At 51.7% G+C, this 22,586-nt stretch overlaps 1 protein-coding gene across 1 annotated transcript; it reads right to left on the bottom strand.

Moving 5' to 3' along the window:
- Positions 1–14,352: 14,352 nt before the first annotated feature.
- On the bottom strand, positions 14,353–16,233 carry LDBPK_181330 (hypothetical protein, conserved; the record flags this gene model as incomplete). Its single annotated transcript, XM_003860099.1, has 1 exon — positions 14,353–16,233. The coding sequence occupies one exon, from the start codon at positions 16,231–16,233 to the stop codon at positions 14,353–14,355; it is 1,881 nt and encodes a 626-aa protein (XP_003860147.1).
- Between the last annotated feature and the right edge of the window lie 6,353 nt (positions 16,234–22,586).

Raw genomic sequence — 22,586 nt, 5'->3', positions numbered from 1 at the left:
GTGCCGGTGATACAAGTACACCGAGAGAGAGAGAGGGAGACGCACAACGCCGGACCAGACCACAGCTGCGGTGGTTGCACTAGACGGAGAGCTCCTGTAATGGTACTATAAAGGGCATGTATGGAGCAAAACAGAAAGAGAAACGTAGATGCATACGTATATGTGCGCGTGTGCACGCGCACGTAAAGGCGCAGCGCGCCAGCATACACAAAGACAAGCGGCCAGTGTGGGAAAACAAAAAACTCTACAATGACTCCCCTCACGCACTGTGTCAGGCAAAACCCGTGGGCACACACACACAAGCACCCAAAGCACGACGGGAAAAAGGGGAGAAGGCACACGCACTGGGAATGTATAATCGGGAAAAAAATTGTTGGTGTCAACCAAAGCAAGCGGAAGAGCGGAATGAGCGCAAGAGCACAAAAATGCCGAATAAGTTCAACCAAAAAGAAAGAAAGAAGCGGTCATCGCAAACGCCTGATGGTGCCGTTGCCTGCATCTCTCTGTTTTTTTTTTTTTGTTTTTCGCAGTCTCTACCACACAGACACATACGCATGCATGCGCTGCTTGAAAAATCTAGACTCTTTTTGTTGCTGTTTGGCTTCCCAGACACTCATGCACAGGCAACTCTTACGCATCAACAAGTGTACGACGGTGGAAGAGTTAAGTTTCGCGTATCACGCGTGCGTGCCGTGTCAGTTGGGAAGGATTAAGATGAGCAGAGGTGTACACAGTGGCGCAACAGAGGGAGAGCAAAGAAGCAGGAAGGAGTGTAAGAGGAAAAGGCGGAAAGGAAAGGTATGCGTTACCGACAGGCGCCGGCCACTGTAATGGCATCAAGGAGGCACCCCAAGCCCATGATGTTGCAGAGCGTAGCTGAAAAAGAAAGGGGAGAGGCAGGTGGATGGACGAAAAACAAAGAATGTACAGTATGTCGTGTGCGACACCAGTCCTCTGTGACCTATTCCGTCGTAAGGCAAGGCGCATCACAGTCATCACCATAGCTGTCTCCCCTCACCACAGATCCTGTGTGCGCACACATGCATGCGCCACTGGAGCCACGAGCGCAAAATGACAAGAGTCGCCAAAGAAGGAAGAAAACGCCACTTTGTGTCGACAGTTCACTTCCAGAAAGAGGAAGCACCGAAAACTACGGGAGGGTAGTAAGCAGCGCTCACTCTGTGCCTTGCCCGTGTGCGTGCATGTGCACAACTGTCCCGCCACTGATTTCGCCCCGCCGTCCTCCGCCCCCCTGACGCATACGCATGTGCCATCACGCACGCATTGGAATGCGGAGAGAAGGGAGAGCACCGGATGGGGTGGCAGGCAGCACAGAAAGACGCACGTACACGTGCAGTGAAGAACACGGATGGAGAGGGGCGGGTGGAAGCGGTGAATGCATGCGAAACAGATGTTTTCCATCGCCTACACCGACAGCAGCACATGGCAAAAAAGCGGGGAAGGAGAGAACTGAAAGACAAAAAGAAAAGGAAAAGCAGATCTGCTATCGGTACCAAGGCGTCGCGATACTCTCACGCATAAGGGCACGTAAAACGAGCGACTGCATGCATGGCTCGCTTACTTGGTAACCCTTCGTTTTTCTTTGCGTTAAATTTGCGATACGGAGAAAGAAAAAAATCGAGAGCGATAAAGGGACCGTAAGATGGGACGAAAGGAAAGCTACGCGTGCTGTGTTTGTGTGTGTGTGTCTGTGTGTGTGTGTGTGTGTGTGTGTGTGTGTCTAACATACGGAAGGCAAAGCAGGGACAGAGAGCACGAAAATGCTGCAAAAGGCAAGCTGAGAAGAGGCAAATTCAGAACGACAAAAAAAAAACAAAGAAGGAGGAGGGAGAGAGGAGGGATGCAGGTAGAACGCGTATGTGCGCGCGTGCCGCAAGATGTAGCAAAGAAGGATGAGCGAAAGGCAAAAAAAAAGAAGGAAGTACAGACTCTCGCTCTCTCCCGTCGTGGCACGGCGTGCACGTCCAACCATCGAAAAAAGAAAAGCAGAAATAGAAGGCTGCACTCGGCACGGCACGTGCACCCGTATCCGCCTCCTCGCTCCTGTGTCGTCTTTTTCTCGTGTTTGGTCACTTATAGGGACGACTACGTCGTTCAGCGGGACGCGAAGAACACAAGATGAGGGCCACATGTCTATATACACACACATATATTAATGAAGCCAACGAAAAGGCGTTGAAGAAAGGCCGCGAGCAGAAAAGGGGGGGGGGAGGGTCAAGTGCCGAGAACATGCGAGGAGGCAGAAAGAAGGAAGCGAGCGGGGTTATCTCCGCAGATAGGGGAGAAGGGCAGCACGTGCATGAGACGAGAGAGAATCACGAAGCACCTCCTTTGCGTGCCGACGGCACGGCCACAACAGCAGCCATCACATCACAGCAGTACCACAGAGCTGAAGTAGAGTAGCGAAGTGGTGTCTGTGTGTGTGTGTGAAGTGAAAGTCGGATGGTCGGAGGCAAGGGGAACGAAGGAGAGAGGTGTTGTGCCCATTCAAGTGCGATACGCACACACACACACACGCAAGAGAAAAACAAAGAAGCTCTCGCAGCGATGGCGACGGCGATGACATGCGGAAACGCATCATGAAAAAGACCCCACACACACACACACAAACACACACACGCCATCACCACCTTTAAAAAAGGGAAGAGTGAAGCACGACAGAGACTGAAGAGAGGGAGGAAGAGCTCTACTTTTCGTAGCATATCGAAGAGACGGAGAGAGAACGGAGACACACACGCGCATACACACAAAATGCAAGGAGGACGAAAGCAGAGAGCAAAAAAAAATGAAGATACGGCAGAGAAGAGGAACTGAACTGGTAGAGAAAACGCACACGCGCACACCGACAACACAAACATAAGTCATAAAAGAAAGGAGAAGGCGACGCGGGCGAAGCCAAGAGCGGGAAAAAAAGAGCATGTTCAATATATTAACCAAACTAAACCATGACGAAACTAGCGAACAAAAAGTAGGAAGCGGCAGCGCCAGCAAAGGCCGCGCAAGGCCGCCAGAAAAGCAGAAGGCATGAAAAAAAAAAACGCCTGAGCCCACCGTCTCAAACTCGCAGTGGAATCTGCTTTAGCCCCCAACAGAGATGTATGCATAGACTAACTGGTGCGCGATAGCCCCATTGGCACCCTCAGAGCCGGCCTCAGCATGGGCGTGCGGTTGACAACACAAGCAAAAGGAAAAGGAGGGGGAGAGCAGGGAGGACGATGAGCTTCACATGCACGTGTGTGTACATACAAAGGCACAAGAAGTGCCATCAGCAGGGAAGGACAAGGAGAGCGTTAACCCAAAACACAAGAAACAAAAAAAAAAACAGAAACAAAGCCATACCCTTCATTTGCTAGATGATTGAGCGGCACCGAAAAACAGACAAGAACGTGGAAAAGGAGAGGCCTCTCCCGCACAGACAGGCCGGCCGACACGCACACACACATAGTTGATACGTCCTCTGATACTACTCTGTCCTGTTTTTTTTCCACCTTGTTTGTTTATTGTTGTTGTTTTGCCTCTTTTTCGTCTTGCGAGCGGGTGTTTAGCACAAGAAAAAAAACGGAAAGGAGATAAAGCGAGCGAGAGAGAGAGAGAGAGAGAGAAAGGGAAACGAATAAAGAGACGGATGAGAAAGGCGTGTGTGCCTGTGTATAGTGCAACGCGCACGCAGACACACGCACGCACAGAAGCAAACAAAAAAGGAGGGGAAAGTTGTTTGCGCACCTGCAGAAGGAAGTTTGGCATGACGGAGAGCGCGACATGAAGTGAGGGGAAAAACAAATGTGATTGCCATGCAGCTTTACAGAAAGAGAGACAGAGATGGTGAAAGAAAAGCGTACAGCAAGAGGGTAGTTTTGAAGGGGGCAAAGAAAAGAAGGAAGGCAGGGCAAGCAGACGAATCTCTTGTATGCAGCAACGTTACCTGTGCTTGCAGGAAGAGTCGGTACAGAAGAGAGAGAGCGAAAGACACGAGGCTCTGGCAAAGGACTTGGACGGCACAGACTCAAGGGCCACGTATCAAAAAAATTCGATCAAAGAGGGAAGGGAAGGGCGGAGGAAGGAAAGAAGGTGCAGAGAATGAAAGAAAAGGGCAAAAAATCGGCGAATAAAAAGCGAAACAAAATAAACAATACAACGGCACAAATACCAAGCACGCACACACACATACGTACACATACACACATGCATATATATATATATATATGTGTATATGCACATATCCAGAGAACACGCATACAGCGCATAGCATGAGGCATTCGTGCAGTGTGTAGTGCACGAGACGCCAACCAACAAAAAGAAGGGAGAGTGCGCTGATGGGAGGAGGAAGAGAGCTCAAAAAAAAAGGCGCGTCATGAATGCAGCACACACACGGGAAGAAGAAGAACAGACACAAAGAGCGAGAGAGAGGGGCGGTGCGCAAAAAAAAACGCGAGACGGGGGGGGGGTACAGCACGAGAAACCGAGTAAAAGCCCGTACATGGAGGCGTACGTACGCTTTACGATAGGCCTGAGCAGGAGACCGACCATCCAGCGAGAGTACGAAGACGACAAAGAGATAAGCACACACAAGCTCGCGGGCAAGTGGGAGAGCACGAGAGAGAGGCATGCATACATGCATCGCCACACACTACGCGCGTCGTGCATCTTTTGCCTGGTTAGTCGGGGGGCGCACCTGGGGCCTCGCCTCCACCTCCCGCCTCTCGCGGCGTGTCTCAAACTCTCTTTCCTGCTAAAGGACAGCCTATTTTGTTTTCTTTCTTCTTCGCCGTGTCGGCTTTACATATCCTCCGCGCATCGTGTGAGCGCGCGCCCGTGCTTGTCTGCTTGTAAGCTCACTCTTGTTCAAGTCAACCAACGGCGCGAGCCGTTGCGTGGGTACGTATGTGCATCCACATTGAAGTCCTTGTCCTCGCCCCATTCGCTTACTTTCCTGTCAGCACGATACAGTGGGCATGAGGAAAAAAGGGAAAAAGAGGGGTAGGTCAACGCAGCACTACGGCCTGCGCACCTCTCCTCTGTGGCAGCTTTTCTGTTTGTACATATATAGATTTTCGAAGTTTCCGTGCTGCCGCCCTCGACCTGGCTTCGTTTCTTTTATTATGTTCTTCGCTCACTAACGCTCTCCACCTTTCGTTTCTCATCAGACAAAATACCGGTGAGATCTGCAAAGATGGTGAAAGAGAAAAAAAAAGGGCTCTCCGGAAAAGTGGGCATGCGCCTGGGCCATCAACACCACGAAGAAGGTGTGTGTGTGTGTGTGTGTGTGTGTGTGCCTGCCTACGACCGTGTCTCGCGCGTGTGTGCGTGAGTGTAAGTGTGTCGCCGGGCTTCAGTGAATGCGCGGATGCCGTTTTTTTATTATTTAAAAAGTGTGCGTGTCCCACGTGCTAACGCGTGTGAGAGCGCCTCCCCCTCCCTCGTCTTTTCCTTTGTTTTTCGTTTTTTCTTTGCTTTTTGCTCATCCGGCATTATTATTCTGTTCGGAGCAGCCGCTGCCGCTTGATGTCGGTTCGTGCGCACGGGACAAGGCAAGGATGAGCGCCAGCGAAGAGGGAGTAAGAAGGTGCGGGGGCACTGACACCAGAGAGCACCGCCACGCACGGCGGACACACAAGCAGCGGCACATACGCGCTGCAAAGGAAGGGAGGGGCGGCAGGTCAGCAATGAGAGAGCACCGGTTGGAAGCAGCAACGCGCAGAACACACACACAAAGAAAAAAAAATAATAATAATAAAACGTCAACGTAACAGAAACCCGCAAGACAAAAAGACGCTACGGCGCTTGCTGCAGAGAGAGAGAGACACGATGAGACGACGGGAGCGGGAGAAGGGAAAGCAAGCCAAAAAGCCAAGTAACGCATCGCGCGACGGAGACGAGGTAAGAAGAAAGCAACGGGATTTGGAGGTGGAAAGCGCACACACGCACATCGAAGAAAAGGAAGGGCACGTGGGCAGTGCCTTCGAGAAAGAGGGGGAGGGGGGCGAGTCGTTCGCCATAGTGAAAAGTGACAAAAAAAAACGCGTGCAAGAAAGACAGGAAGAGACAAGAGATGGAGCACAGTGAGAGGGTGAGTGAGAGGCGCCCGCCTACAAACGCATGAGCATGAGAGGGCAGAAGAAGTAGAGGACGGAGAAGAAAAAGCACCAACACGGAAGCAGCAAGACCTACACCGAGAAAGAAAGAGAACCATCCTTGGCAAAAGTATAGATCGATATATATATACATAGATGCATATAGATGTATCTACAGTATTCATATGTACAACAACGAAAAAAAAAAGAGGAATCGCCGGCCGACAGCGATAAGGTCTATGCACACGAACTAAGCGCACGGCCCACTCGACATTTTGGTGTCGTTCGTTTCTTTTTTTTTTTGGGAGGGAGGGAGGGGATGGGCGCGTGTGTGTGTATTGTACTCACGATAATACGGCAAAAGAAAGAAAGCACACCGGCGCAGCCCACAAGAAGACGGAGACAAAATCATAGGCTGACCACAGAGAGAGAGAAAGCAGCAACAAGACAGAGAGGTGGGCCAGAGAAGACGTGAGACCAACAACATTTTTTATGTTTCATATCCACGGCCACCACAGGAAGAGCGACGAGGGCCAACGGGTCGTCTCCAGCAACGTAAAGGAACGAAAACTTGAGAAGACGATGAAAAAGTGTGTGCGTGTGCGTGATAGCGAAAAAAAAAATAGGGAGAAAAACAAGAAGGCAAGCAATCACGGAGGGGGGTGGTTATACGCCCTCTCCATACGCCTGTACATCAGTATCAACGGAGAGAGAAGAACACACGTTTGCGAATACTGCAGCCAGTGGTGCACCCTGTTTATGGAAAAGACAAAGACGGACAGAAGAGGACGGGGCGGGAGATCGCAGGATCCGCTGAAGAGGGGCAAGGGCAACACTGACACAGGGTGGCATAATCGTGTGTGTGTGTGTGTGTGTGTGACTGAGAGGAGCTACACAGGTACGCTTACACCTCGTGACGAGAGAAAGGCAGACAGGGAGGGGTGAGAAAGCATGTTCGAACGTGTGCACAAGAAATACAAGACGGAGACAGGAGAACAAGACACACACGCTCACAAAGGGAGAGGGAGAGAGGGGGGAGGCAGAGAAAGCACAAGTGAAAAGAGTAGGCGGATACATACATGAACCACGTGCACCCTCCCTTCATGGTGGTGTGTAACGAGCAAACAAAAAAAAAACGAGAAAAAGGTTCGGCGCCGAAGTGTGGAAAGTACGAAGACAACAAACAAAAAAAAAGAGAGAGCAACAGATGAAATCAGCGGTTGGGTTTGATTGACGTGACGGAGAGGAAGGTGAAGAAAAGAGATCACGGCAGAGCATCAGAACACGTAAAGCGAAAGCAACATGAGCAGCAGTAGCAGCACGGGACACGCAAAAAGAAGGGGGAGAGGGAGAGAGAGACAGACGTGGCAGTCTGCCCTGCCCCCATCCAGTGGAAGCCAAGCCAGCGAGCCACAAAAATGCACTTGTAACGTGCACTTCATGCCTTCACTGCCTCAGGTGCGAAAGAGAAAGTAAAACGAAAGTGTGAAAAGCACACATGCATGAACAGGGGAGGTAAGGGAATAGGAGGATGAGAGCGAAAAGCGCCCTTTCGTCGTTTCAATGACAAAGTTCGAGGCCTCACGCCCTTCTGGATCGCCTCGTCGCCGCCCCGCGCCCCCCACCACCACCACCACCATCCCACCCGGCGGCGTGCGTGCGCGTGTCCTGGGTACGTGTGCGAGTACTCGTGTGCACGGCAGCCACGAAGGGGGAGGAGGAGGGAGGCGGCGAAATGTAAAAGATGCCCTCTTAATGACGCTCTTGAGAGCCTGGTCTACTGCAGGGTGCCTCGGTGACACCCTCCCCTTCTCCTCTCGCCTCGACCGCAGTGCTCTCGCCTCGCTGCTTCGCTTGTTGCTCTTCGTGTGTGTGTGTGTGTGTGTGTGTGTGTGTGTATGTTTGTATGCGCTGAAGATGCAGCGCGCCTGCTGATTGCCCTCTCTATTTTTTTCTCGGTCACTGGTGCTGGTGGTGCTGCTTGGTGGCGCGTCGTGTTTCTCCGAGCCGCTTCACTCCAATAGGCAGACATACAAGCGATTCCGTCAAGAGAAAAAACATCAAGGAAAAAATGCCGTGAGAACAGTGATAGGGCCCACAGCACTCAGCACACACGCACACGCACACACTGAATCACGCAAGCAGAGAGAAAAAAGCGCACCACGATCGCAGCGAAAAGAAAAGGAAGCACGAGAACATGTGTGAGATAGGGGAGGGGGCGGGTGAGGGAAAGAGAAGACGAGGAAACATAAAATTCGAAAACAAGGCACTTCTTCTTATCACAGCTCACACGTAAGCACACGTGCGTGCTCGCGAGCGCTCTACAAGGAGCAAAAAAAAAAAGGAGAGACGCGAGAGACGAGCTGAAAAGGATAAATCAAAAAATAAGAAGATATCAATCAGCACAGACAGGCACAGCTCCATCCGACACGCACACGCGCTCACGGGCACCATGGAGGCGGAGGCGGCGGAAGAAGGGGAGGGAAGGGAAATAGCAAAATTGTGAAGAGAACGACACCCATAGAAACCTACATAACCAGAGTGAACGGAAGACCCGAAATCCGAAAAATGAGAAGAAATACAGGGCGGCAAGGGGATGAGAGGGGGGGGGGCGAGGTAAGCAAAGAGAAGCAAGGGCAGAGAGGGAAGCGGCTCTGAAGTGGATACACAGGCCCCACGCGCATCACACAGCGCTCATGCAATGAGGAGAGAGAGAGATTCGGAGAGAACAAAAAATGCACTTGAAACCAAAAGAAGAAACGGTCCAAAAGAAGCAGAGAACACGGAGAGAGGAAGCCACACGCACTCACGCACACAGAGAGGGGAGGGGGAGGACAAGACTAAGCAAGAAAAAAAAAATGAAAGGCAAACAAAATGAACGAAAGACATGTCAGTGGAAGCGTGAGACGCCATTATAAATATGTATATTTTTTTTCCAACGCATTTCTGTTATTGTTCTGTACTGAGCGTATGGCACCCGTCAAGAGAGGAAGGGGAAAAGGCGCGAAAAGGAAAAGCCAAGCTAGAGACACACGCAGCATAAGCTGACAGCACGACAGCGCGAAACAGGGAGCAGACGAGATGCTCGGAGGAGCGGCACACATTAGGGTGGGGAAGGGGGATAACAAAAATGTGAAAATAAAAAAAAAGACAGCAGCAGACAAGGCAGAGAAAGAGATCGTAGTGCGATCGGTGCGCTGCTCTCCCTGAACAGCTTGTTTGCTTCCCTCCCTTTCCCTAGTGAGCTGCCTTTGGGTTGGGAATGAGCCACGGTGCAGGGCGTGTGTGCGCGTATAGTTTTGTTGTTGAGGGACGGGAGAAAAATAAAGTTTGAGTTACGCCCGTGCGGCATATGCACACACTCCTCTCTCTCTCCTCTTTCGCACGCCCCAGGAACACCAGAAGCAGCAGCGCGAAACGAAAAAGAGAAGGAATTCCATGAGAACAAACTACCTGCACACATAAGGTCGCCGCCCACTCGCCACTGGCATTCACATACACAAATCCACGCCTCCCCTTCACGGCCGGTAAGCGAGTAGGCATAAAAAGGGGGGAAGTAATATATATTTATATATTAGTAGATAGGGAGGGGAGACAGAAGGGCAGTGTAAACGAAAAAAAAAATGCAGCGTACAGTAACCCGCCCAAAGGGCAAGAAGAACTTGTCGGCGAGCAATAAAAGCAGTGCATCCCCTCCCCCCTCCTACTCCATGCGAATGTCTACAAAGCACAAACGAGAGACCAAAACACAGCAATTAAGATAATGGTGCTCATGAGCACGCATCCATTCTCAATGTTGTCGTTGACGTGTCTCTGGATATGTGTGCATGTTTATGTATGTGATGACGATGCGCGTGTAGGCTCGAAGCAAAAATACAAACGCACGAAAAGTGGGGAAAACGAACGCGCACGCAGGCAGCGTCAGCCGCACACGCTTCTTTTCAATTCTTGCGTCTACTGGGTCTGTGAAGTTGCCTTCCTTTTTTGTTTTTGATCCTCCATTGGCATCTAGCATCCCCTTGCCCAGCTCTGTTTGGGCTTCCTGCGTGTGGCCTGGGTGCTCTCTGTCTTCCCGATTCATCCACCTCTCCTTTCCGCTCTTGGCAACGATGCAAAGGCCCTGCTTTCGTTTCTTTTTTTTTGTTAGTGCGTTGTCGACGCCTTCGAGCCGCACACAAGTACACGCATCAGCGCACACGTGTAGATGCAGCGTGGCAGCATCTTGACACCGTCAGAAAGGAGCGACGCAAAGCGAAACGAACACACGCCGAGGGCAACAGAGAGAAAGACAAAGAAAACATGAAACGACGAAAAAAAAAAAAAAACATTTTCGGGCCGTCGTGTGTGCTGATCCACTCGTCATTTTCTCCATTCCCCTTCTCAGAGAAATACGTGAGACATACGTATGCAATGATACCACTGTATACATACATATATATACATATATGTATATAACAGCCGCGCGAAAGAGCAGACGGAGATAAAACGCACAGAAAAGAGTTGAAGTAAAACGGAGGCCGCACGTGCAAGGGGAAGCAAGCACCAGATCATGTATCGGCTCTCACTCGCTTCTCACTTATAGTTCTGCGTTTATTCTCTGTCTCGCTTTTCCTTTTTTTTCTGCGTTGCGCATATGCACTCACATGACCACCGCTGCTCTCGCGGTTTCGAACTTCGTTCTCAACGCTCTCCGTTCCCTCTTGTGCGTGGGCATAGTCACCGTACACAGATGGAGAGGGCCACGTCTTTTTCGTTGTTGTTGTTGTTGTCGTGTGCGTGTGCGCGTGTGTGTGTTTTGAGGCTTCTGTCGACGGGCCCCTGCGAATGACAACAAAGCGCAAACACGGCAACGCACGCTCAAAAAAAAAGAGCGAAAACACACAAACGCACACACGCGCACACGCACATATATATATATATATATATGTGGCAAGGAAACAGCAGAAGCGGATAAGCGCGACGCATCCCTGCTACCTTGAGCCACAGAGCCCTTGTCATCCCTGGCCATGGTTGTACGCGCGTGTGCGCATATATCGATAGAGAGAGATGTGGGTTGGTGTGTCATTGCTGCAGCTGATGGCAATGTCACTTGCGCTGCCGATGGTGCGCTCAGAGCAAACACGAAAGGAAAAAAAAAACAATACATGTAAAACAAAGAAAAGAGCACCAAATAATAATAATAACGAAGAGTAGGGGGAAAGCGGAGAGGAAGAAGACGGACACGAGACGGACAACAAACAAAAAAAATGAGACCATGGACATCGTCGCACACATCCAATGAGAAGGGCACAGCAGGGAGAGGCGGCAACGCAGAAAGAGGCCACATACACAACCAGAACACAGCGAAAACCCGAGAGGAAAGGGGTGAATCGATGAGAGGCGACGCACCTTTGCTCTGTGCTAGGAAGCAAGACGCGGCAGGCAGAGACAGGAAAAGGAAAGACGCAAAATCAACGGCAAAATGGGGAGCAAACACAGACACGCACGTCCAAAAAAAACACGCAGGCACGCAGATATACAACTCGAAAGGGAAAGAGGGAGGGAGAAGTAGCCTGGAAAGCAAAACACGGAAGAGAAAACAACAGAGAATAAAAAGAGGGAGACCCACCCACACAACTAGCAACGAAAAAGAAAGGAGAGAGTGTAGAGAAGAAATGCGCGATAAAAAAAAACACGAGCACTCGCACCCGCAAGGCACAGAGATCCTGTTGCACGCCTCCATTTCTGTGTTTTTTTTTTTCTCGGGACCGGTGCGTGCATGTGCATTCTTTTTTTTTTTTTTTTTTATTTGTAATGATGAGGCCAAATAAAACGCACACACAAAAAAAAAGAGAGGAAGCAAGTGAAAAGAAAAGAGAGCCCGACAAGTACACCAAATAGAGAGACAGAGCAGAAAAACGAGAAGCCGTGGTAATCGGGGTAGGGAGGAGGGAGGAGGAGACTCGGAAGTGAAAGACAGAAAGGGAGGACGAGCGAAAAAAAAAACTTAACGGTGACTGATGGTGACGATGTGCACAGGCGAAAAGGCACAGATAGAAACGAAGAAATGCGAGCAGGCAATGCGGGCATACAAGCTGCTCGAGCTACCCGGACGCGCGCACGGAGAGAGACATATATGTACATCGATCATAACTTATTGATCCCACCCTCCTCATCACCTTTTCTTTCGTATCGTATTGTTTTTCCTTGCAGAATTCTCCTGCCCCATGCAAATAAAGCTCTCGCCTACACTCGCTCGAAAGTCCTCTACCATACTGGTGAGTTTCACGTCTCCGGTTTAGCGCGCGCACGAGCGGGATTGGCCTACGCTTCCCCGCCCCTTTTTTCAAGGGCGTGCGTATGAGCACGTGTTTTTTGCCGCTTGACGGCAGACGCATTCAAAGAAGAAAACAAGATCGACAAGAGACGGCACGACGAGTGCAAGGCGGAAGCTTCGGCGACGCGGGACGAGAGCGAGTGAAGAGGGGAGAGGTGAGATATCTGAGTGCGCGCCAACGCAGCCGACGGGTGTTGGGCGCAGAGAGGAGGGGAAGGGGGTGAGGAGGGCAAAGCCCATCACAGGAAACACCAAAAAAGTGAGAGTCAAAACAGCAGCGACAGCAAACACAAAACAAACGCAAGAAGGGATAGCAACCCCTATAGGCTGTTGTGAATGCGACGAGTATGCGTGTAAGAGTACGAAAAGAAGGATGGCGAGAGACAGTCAGACGAGTAGAGGCGGGCGTGCACTCCTCGGGTAACCTACCCAGCACGCACACATACGCAGCTGATACAATCACAGACATACAGGCACATACACCACTACGTGCACCAACACACATCTACACACAAGCACGGATGCAGCTGACATCCATGGTTGTGCAACGAAACAACGAAAAAGAAGAAACACAAAAAGCCGGAGAATAACAATCACATATGTGAGTTGATAACCAAAAAAAGAGAAAACAGCAAGGAAAAGACGCGTGCAGAAGCATGGTAAGACATGAGTCGAAGAAAAAAACACGCAACATATCAAGAAAACAAATAGCGAGAAGGAACCCTGGGTGGAGACAGAGAAGCTTATGCGTATGCTCGCATGTGCACGTGTGTGTGTGTGTGTGTGTATTAGAGGAGAAAAAAGGCTTCGAACGGCTTCCTCGTGTTCTTCACGCGCAAGTAAAGATTGCAAAGGGCACACAAGGACAAGCGGAAAAAAAAATCATCAAGGAAGGATGTTGCAACATGCACTCGAAGCACAAAAGATGACGCGTGATAGCGGTGAAATCAGCGCGTCCGCTCACATCAGAGAGACGACAACACGCAAATCCGCCGCGATAAACGAATATAGAGGCGCAGGAGGTGGAGAGAAGACAACGGGAACGTTGTTGCCGTCTCTTTGTCCCCTTTCCTTCCGCCCTTTTTTCCTCTCTCTTTTCCGTACCTTCTCTGTGGGAGGGGGTGCCTGTATTTGCGCACCAGGCATCGGTGCCCGCTTACTTTTTTTTTTCTTCGCTCTTGTTTAGGGAGCCCGCATACAGCATGCGCTGTGGATTTCTGTCGCACGCTTCTTTCCTGCTATCGTTGTTGTTGCTCGTGTTGGGTTTATTGGCTCCTTTGCTTTTCGTTTTGCTCGTCTGGTACATGTGCACTCAGCGACGACAATGCGTGTGTGTGTGTGTTTGTGTGCGCGTGCGTTCCATTTTTTTCTCTCTCCCTTTTCTCTGGCCTCATCTCCGCTGCCTTTGCGGTTTTGCAGCGCTTCGTGAGCATCGTTCACCTCGCGCGTTGCCGAACTCACAGAAAAAGCACTATGGACAGAGAAGAAAAGGGAAGAAAAAGAAAATGCAGCGGGAGCGGCAGCAACAGTTGTCCGCCTCATCCCTTCTCCGCGGCACATCGCGCCGTTGGCGTGCGCCACCACCTCCTTGCGCACAGTGCGCAGTAGCTGCGCATGGAATCCCCTTGGGTTCGCTCAGACAGCTAAAGAGAAACAGACAAGTAAAAGAAACGCACACATGCAGGGGATCAAAAAAAAAGATAAAACATGTATAAATACATAAAGAAAAAACGCGGGCGAGTTCCTTTCTGCTTGTGTCGTGCATGACGGCGGCACAAACACGAAAACATAAAAGTCCAAAGAGCGGGGCAAAGACCAACACCAAGCCACGGAATGGCGCGGACAACGGGTAGAATCACGTAGGTCGCGCGCGCCACGAGGAGATGGATGCCACTGTGTCGCGCTTCGAGTCACGCGCAAGCCGCTGTTGCGCGTTGGGTGACCTCAAGGAGACGACTGCGACATCTCGCCGGCACCGACGGGCCCGAGCACCGTGGCCTCCGAAGCCCCGCGCGGCAGATACAAAAGCGTCCCGAGCGACTGAGAGCTCGCCATTGTCTGGATGGCAAAGGGCGTGAGCGAGATGGAGAACGACGGAGTCACCGAGTGCATGTTCATGCTCCCCGCCGCGTGCAGCTGCTGCGCCACGGCCTCCTGCAGCTTTGCAGACGCGGACGTGTTCAAGATCCCCTCGACTGGGGTGGGCGTCGCCTTGTTGGGCTTCGCGCCGTTCAGCACGGTCGCATTTGTGGCATTGCTGGAGCTGCTGTTCACCGTGTCGGGAGAATTGGTCTGGCGGCGCTGCGGCAGCTGTTCCAGGGTGAGGGAGCTGCCACTCCGTTGCGCCCGCCCGCTCGCCCCACCGTTGCTGGCGCCGCTGCTGCCGTTGTGATGGTTGCACTGAATCGTGTTGTTCGAAGTGCTGCTGGTATTGTTATTGTTGTTGCTGTTGCTTTGCCCATCTCGCTTACGAGGTGCGCGCTTGAAGTCGCCCTGCACGTTCGGGTCCACGTGCACTGCGTGAATGAAGTTGCAGCGCTCGCCGCAGTTGCACATGCCACTGTTTTCGTAGCTGTCGCAGCACGTCAGCGTCGTCTTTCCCGCCTCTGCGTGTGCTGCCGCGCCCGCCGTCAAGAGAATCCTCTCGGAGGGAATGGCAATGCTATGACCGTCCGGCTGGACCACCTCCAGCCTCTCGCCGGCCGGCATGCGCGGGTACGTGCAGAGAGTCTCGTGGCGCCAGATGTAGTTCACGTGAATCGGGTGCGCCTCAAGCTTCGTGTAGTTGCAGTCCGCGTGCACAAACTTGCAGCTGCTTCCCATCGCGCAGCTCTGCGGCTCATGCGGGCGGTAGTTGCGGCACAGCACAAGGCGGGTGATGTTCAGCCGCGCAGGTGGCAAGTGAACCACACAGTTCGTTGGCACATTGTAGATTAACTTAAAGTCGGGGTCGAACACCTCAAGCGTCGTCTTGGTCGTTAGCATCTCCTGAAGCGTGGCCTGGTTCTCGCGGCGGGTGGACGCGCTGCTGTTGTTGCCGCTGTTGGAGTGGTGCTGGTTGCCTGCAATCGCAGCAGGGGAGCTGTTGACAGCGCCGCGGGCGCGCGGCGAGGCACTCGGCATGTGGCCCTGTATCGCATAAGGGGTTGCCGAGGAGCCGCCGACAGTTGCCGGTGCCATACCGAGCGGGCCGCTGCTCAAGAATCCGGTCGCTGCTGCGTAGAACGGGTACTCTCCAGACGGCGGGGCAACGTTCGCTGCTGCTGCACCTGAGAAGAGACCACCGGCAGGCGGCGTTGAGGTCAGCGCCGTGGTGGTGCCATTCGACTCGAGAGCGTAGAGAGTGGCACCGTGCTGCTGCATCTGCATGATGTTGGCCTGTGTTGCCGCTGCAGGGCCAGCGGAAGCCATCACCGGCGCACCTGTAGAAGAGGACAGGTAATACTTTACGCCATCCTGCCCGTGGACAGCAGTGGGCTTGCCGGCAGCCGCGAGTTGCTGCTGCTGCTGATGATGCTGCATGAAGACCTCATATGGAACAATGGAAGCGCCATCGAAGGCGCCGAACGGCACGCCGCTCATCGGAATTTGCTGCGGCGGCGCAGCCTGACGGTGCAGCTGCACACCGGACGCATCCACCAACGAGTAGACTGTAGCACGTCCAGCGAGCTGCTGCTGTTGCTGCTGAGTTGGTGTCTGCGGCGCGTTTGTGGTGGTGATGTAGTTTGTCTGTGGAAACTGCAGCTCTGCCGATGGGCCAAAGCCGGAGATGGGCATGGGGTGGCCGAAGAGGCCTGACACATCTTCATACACGGGGGAGAACATGTTTGCGTAAGTGAGCGTGTCGTTACGGGGGGAGGCTGAACACGATGAAAAGAAAAAAGAAAAACGTAGACGCGGACGACGGTATCACACTGCCGCAAAAGACACAGAAAGAGCAAGGTTTAATGCACACGAGCACAAAAAGGGGCCGCGTAGTCGTGGGTGGGGGGAGGGAGAGTTGGCAAACAGCAAAGAAGTAAAACGCACAAATATGAGAACGTCGTGGCACGACCACCACCACGAACAAGACAAAAAAAGAAATAGAGAGAAAACACGTTTGCGGGTCTTCTCTGGGTTTGTTCTTGTTGACGTTGTTGTTCTTTTTTTTTTTTTGATGGGAAGGGGGGCGAGGCCACCTTGCTACCTTCGCTTCTACTTTGTATCGTCGCTTCCTCACGCTCTCACTCTACCTTGTCTGTATAGTTATGACGTCAACGATGGAGTAGGGGGCGGGGGCTGTGGTGGTAGTGGTGATTGAGCGAAGACGGAGAAGTGGTTTCAACGACGGCAGAGACGACAACAAAAAAATGAGAGAAAAAGGGGGAAAACCGAGGCACAAAGAAGCGCGTAAGACACGAAGACAAGCAACGCAACGGAAAAAAAAAATACGCACGCGCGAACAAAACGCAAAGGCACAGGAAAGACCACAACAATGCAGAAGACGGGGACAGAGAGCAGAAAGATGAAAGCGAGAACAGCAAAGGGGAGGGGGGAGGAGGAATGAGGCGTGTGGAGGTGGGGAGAGAGAAGACACGCAAACACAACACACACACACACACGCAGCAGGAAAGAAGGAGAAAGAGAGAGTAGGCAGTGAGATAAAAACAAAAAGAAAGCCACAACACAGAAGAGAGGAAGGCCAGAGAAGAGGAAAAGAGAGAGAGAGAGAGAGCTGTCTCAGTATATCTTTGTGTTTCCGCAAAAAGGTATCTCACACCTGTTTTCTGTCTTCTTGCTTGCTGGCTCTGTACCTCCTTCAATTCGCTCTGGTACGCGTGCACGAGACAAAGTAAAACTCGAACCCAGCGTGGGCGTGGAGGAAGGCAATGAGGTACAGAGAAGGAAAGAGAAGCCGGAGGAGAGGGGCAAAGTGGGCTAGGTAGGTACAGCGGTGTTCGTGTGCTCGCGGCAGAGGGAGGGAGGGAGGGAGCGACAGGGGGGGGGGCGGGGAAGAATAACTGCACACACGCAGGCACACAATTGGAAAACCGGAAACCAGGAGGCGCAAGAAAGAGCAAAGAAAAGGAGCAAAATACCAGCGCAGATGCTGCTGCTGACGATGGTGAAGAGAGACAGAGAAAGAGGGGGGAGGAAGGGCAGAGTAGTGTAGAAGCAAACCAATAAAAAGAGAGATGAAGGTAGAGGTGGGGTGATCCTTGCTCTTTGGTGTTTTTTTTTCTTTCTCATGCAAGCCCTGTTCCTATATATATGTCCGATGGTCTGCGCAGCGACTAGGAAAGAAGAATCGAGAGGAAATCCCTCGCAAAAAAATAAATGTAGGCACAAGTGACAGCACAAGCAATGATTCGCTCTCTTTTATCTGTTCGGTTCCCCTCTCTCCTAACACTCCCGTACAAGCCAAAGTCAAAAAACGGTGCTGAGCTTGAAGGCGAGCAGAGAAGAGCCAGACACAAAGAAAAAAATATATACACAACCAAGAAAAAAGAACGCACAGACAGACAGAGACAGGTCAGAGGCGGCGACACACGAAAGAAAAACAACGCAGCGGAAGAGATTCGGCTGCTATCACAACCACGGAGATAGAAGCGTTGTTTGTCAGAGAAAGAGGAGAGCGAAAGAAGGGGTAAACAAGAGAAGCAGCTGCAGGAAATATTAAAAAAAAAAAAACAGCTCTTCTTGCTCTTTCCTTTCTGTTGTTGTTTTGCGTTTGCACTCAGCAGTTGGCCCTTCTTTGACTTTACTGCTTTTCGATTGTTTTTTTTTTGTCTGTTGTTGTTTCCCTCGCCGCCGCCGCCCACCCTCGTGTGTTCGGTGGTGCGCCCTCTGTTCTCTCTCTCCCTCTCTCGTTGTATTGTCGTCGCCGTCGCCGCCGTCTTCGCGATTGGATGTTTTCCCTTACTGTCGGTTCTCTTTTTGTTTTCCTTTTTTTTGCGTTTATCGTTAAAGCCGCTCCTTCTTTCCGTTCCTTTTTTTTGCCGCTTTCCGGTTGTTCAACGTGTGTGGGGGTCCGTATCTTTTGTATATAGAGATATATATGTATGTATTTTGTGTATGGCTCTGCGTGGATGTAATGGGATCTGATGTGGTGTGTGTGTGTGGGGGGGGGGGGGGGGGGGGTGTTTGTTTGCTTGCGTTACTCTCCCCGTCAACTTGCTTGTTAGAGGGAGGAAGAGGAGGGGGAGGGGCGGATGAGGAAGACAGGGGGAAGGAGGGCCAGACAACGAAAAAAATAATATATAAAGATCAACCAATAGAACGGCAAAAGGTAACGTATTTGGCTGAAAACGAGAGCAACAGAAAAAAGGGCAAAAGAAAACGGGAAGGGGGCGCGCGTAGAGAAGAAACACAAAACCTCCTGATGAGTGAATCCGCAAGGATGAACTAATGGGGCTACTCGCAGTATCGATTCGACGAAACCGAAATATATATATATATATGTGTGTGTGTGTGAAAAAAAGACAAGACGGACAGGCAACAACAAAAGGGGGAGGGAGGTAAAGAGAAAGGAAGGAGGTGATAAGAAAGGAAAGACCGGAAGAACAGGCGAGACAAAAGAAAGGGGGAGGAGAGCGGGTGAAGAAGCAAACCTTGTAATCACTCGGGAACTGTCTCGAATACCGGCACACAAACAAACACAGCGAGAAGGTTGGAGAGAGACAGATGGAAGTCTCAACGGCAGCCGGCCGCGCAGATGCGTCGGTGGAGCGAGGCGTGGGACGTGGGTGGGTGTCGGAGGGGCAATCCACAAGGCACAGAGAAAGCGAGGAGAAAGAGAGGGAGCGGCGGAGAAGGGGAGGGGAGAGAAGGCCGAGGTGTGTGAAAAACCCCCTGCGTGCTTTCTTTTCTTCGTAATCTTCGCCCTTCTCGTGTGTTTTTCGTGGTGGATGTTGTCTTGTGCGGATTGGTGGCTCTCACGGGGTGTGTCCCTCGAATTGGCAGGAAGAAGGGAGGGGATGTGAGCAAAAACGGTGGGAAGATAGTGAAAGTGTCTCCACTTACGTCGGAGTCGAATACGTGAAGAGGGAGAAGATGGTGGGCGAACGGGGAGAGGCGGCGGCGGTGCGGTGCGGTGCGGTGAAGCAGGTAGGAGAAACAAGACGCCCACTTTCGAGAAAAAAAAGGTGCCCTGGCCGACCCTCACCTCAGAATATATAAATATATGTATATCTATATGAAGGTGAGAGAAGAGGAGTCGGTGAAGAAGTGCTCACGAGGTCAACGGTACAGCTAGACGCGAGAAATGGGAAAATAAAGCGAAGAATGGAAGAATAGAGAAAGAGGCTGGAATACACCCCTCTCAATCCTGTTGTGTGCGTCCGTCGCAGACGTGGACGTGCGTGAGTGATGGTGTGTGTGCGAGTAAGCGATGACAATGATGATGGTGCTGCGTAATGCTCGCGAGGGTTCGTAAAAGTACACTTTCTGTCTCTTTTCGCTGAGCTCACTGATCTTATTTTTTCTTTGATCTTCTTGCGAACTCCACGAGCCTACGCAAAACATAAAACAGGAAAAGAAAGGCACTCAACGCGCAGGAAGAGAGGAGGAGAAAAGTAAGCCTAACAAAAAAAAAGAGAGGAGCAGGAGGCGAAAAGGTTTCGGGGCTAAAATATAGACGCGCGGAATGCTCGTGCACAAAGAAAAAGCAGCGGCTGCAGTTTGTCGCCTACCCAGGAAGCACCCAGGTGGAAGCACATGCAAGGATGCTTCGATGGGCGCAGGTGAGAGAGAAGCGAGAGAGAAAAACACAAACGCACGAGCACACACAAACCGGAGAATCAGCGGGAGAGAGAGAAAGAGACGGAAACGAAGAGCAGCGCAAAAACGTTTAAGAAAGCAAGGGCACACCCGTGTGAAAACAGCGAGGGAAACAGGCAGAGTTTAGATAGAGTTCCCCTTCCCTGCTGCTTTTCTTTGTGTTCTTTCAGTTTCAAGACGGGAGGTCGGGATTGAACCTACAAAAAAAAAAGAAGACAACTCCGAGAAAACGGGGAGAGTGGGGTCACACACGCGCTCTGTGTGATGGGCAGAGATGAAAAAGGGGGAAAAAACAAGAGACGAAGAGGTGGAGGCGAAAGTGCTCAGATAACAAACAAACAAGACACACAGAAATGCACACACACGCACACGCACACAGAGAGAGAAACACAGCAAGTGGAGGGAGGGAAGTAGGGAGAACAAACAAGGTAGAGAGAATCGAAAAAGACACACACACACACACACACAGCAAGGAAAACAGGAAAAAAAAAAAAACGTAAAAGGAGAGAGAAGGAAGCGGCAAAGGTTTTAACCAAGAGACAGCGTTGGAGTAGCGTGAAAGCAGGCTTGATCAGCGCTTCTTCGTTACTTCTTTTTTTCGTTGTATTTTCTTCTGTGGTCACTGTCGATCCGGTTATTTGTTTGTTTGCTGTTTTGTGGGTATGCGGATTACGCTCGCGTGGGCGGGGTGTGCTCTCTCTCCTTGTTTGCTTCCTGTGTCTGGCTTGAGGGAAGGTGGAAAGGCGAGACGGAGGAGGAGGTGGGATGCTGGCGTATGTGGGTCTAAGAGTGCGGATGGATGATGGATAGCCAGGGAACAGAGACAACAGCGACAGCGCACGCACTCGGGAAAAGGGCGGGAAGAAGGCAAAAAAAGTAGGGCTGTTGGAGAGGGCGATGGTCGTGGCAGGGCGATACCAGGACAAGCGACTGAGCTGGGAGATCGTAATGGCGAGATGACAACACTACGAGAAAGGCACACGGTGCTAGTGAACTCTGTTGTGGCCGTTTTGTGCGTTCGTGCGTGAGACACAGAAGAGGGAAAGAGGAAGAGGATCGCTGCAGACAGATTCGCGCATGCCCACATACGCGGCGGGCGGCCTGGCGGCTCACAAAGTGGTGATACCTTTATTCTTCACTAGTCCAGGACGAGCATGCAGCCGTGGCGGTGCTTGGAACTTGACAACCGGATGAAGGAGCTACATAGAGGATGTCAGGAAGAGGAAGCGACGGCAACGGAGAGCGGGCATTGATGAGAACGACGTGTCGAGCTACGCCCCTATGCGACAGCAGGCTGCACCGCGTCCGACCCCCGACCCCACACTTGCTCTCGACTGACCAGTGCAACAAAAAAGTCCCAAGGCATGTTGCTCAGGGCCATCGCGCCGCTCAGTCTTTGTGGTGTTTCTTGCTTGCTTCCCCGCACATGCGCTCCTGTGTTCTCACTTAGACCTCTTTCTTTTTTTGTTTTCGTTGGTGCTGCGCTTTTTCGCGAGATCCTTCTTCTCTGCGCACAGCGAAAAAGAGACGCTGTGAGACAGAGCAGCAACAGATGGCGAAGTTAGGGGGTGCGTATGCAAGCAATTGCACAAGCCAGCACACACACACACACGCACTCATGTGTCATACGCGAACGCTCCCTAAGGGAGCGCAACCAAGAGAAGCACGCATCGGTGTGTGCGCGCGCGTTGGAGGAAGAGGGTTTCCATACACGAGCGGGTGCAAGACGGGAGACAGATGGAGAGCGCAGCACGGCAAAGCAGAAAACACAAAATGAAATCCAGAGAGTCCAACGGGCCTGAGAAAAAAATGATAAAAAGGGGACAACTCAGCGTTCATTGCGTGTGCGTGCGCAAGCGCGTGTGTGCGGTCATACCCGTGAAAAGAGATGCACAAGAGGAAAGGAACGAGAAAGGGGTGTAGAGGCTGCTGGAGCAACATAAAGTCACATGGCACGGGAAACGAGCGCAGAAAGAGGAATACGATGGCTCACAAGAAACGCAAAGATATGCTCCGAGGGAGAGAATCACGCGACGCGCCGGCACACGCATAACAGATAAGAGAGAAAGAGTAACAGTCAAGTCGACGCGATCCATTCCTTGAAACACGGTCTTCGATGCCGACCGCGTACGGAGACATGTGGGCGTGTGCGTGAATAGGTGAGCGAGAGCGGAGAGGAAAGAGGGAGGGGGCAGTTTCCGATGTGAAATAGAAAGGAGAGGAAAGGTGCGCGCTGCTTGTTTGTTCTTTTTTACTTCACACACCGATAGCAGCATATTGTGTCGCTTTTGGCGGTTTTCCACAGGGCACCCTCAGCCTCTTTGATAATTCCCTTTTCTGCAATGCACTCCCCCTCCCAAACGAAAACGGGAGAAAAGGAAGAGGGGAAGGACCCGCGCAGGCACACAGAAAGAGAGAGA

This window comes from Leishmania donovani, chromosome 18 (assembly GCF_000227135.1).
Source record: "Leishmania donovani BPK282A1 complete genome, chromosome 18".
In the NCBI taxonomy this organism is placed as follows: Eukaryota; Euglenozoa; class Kinetoplastea; order Trypanosomatida; family Trypanosomatidae; genus Leishmania; species Leishmania donovani.
The sequence above is the reverse complement of the archived record's forward strand: the minus strand, read 5'-3'. Positions and strand labels throughout refer to the sequence as shown.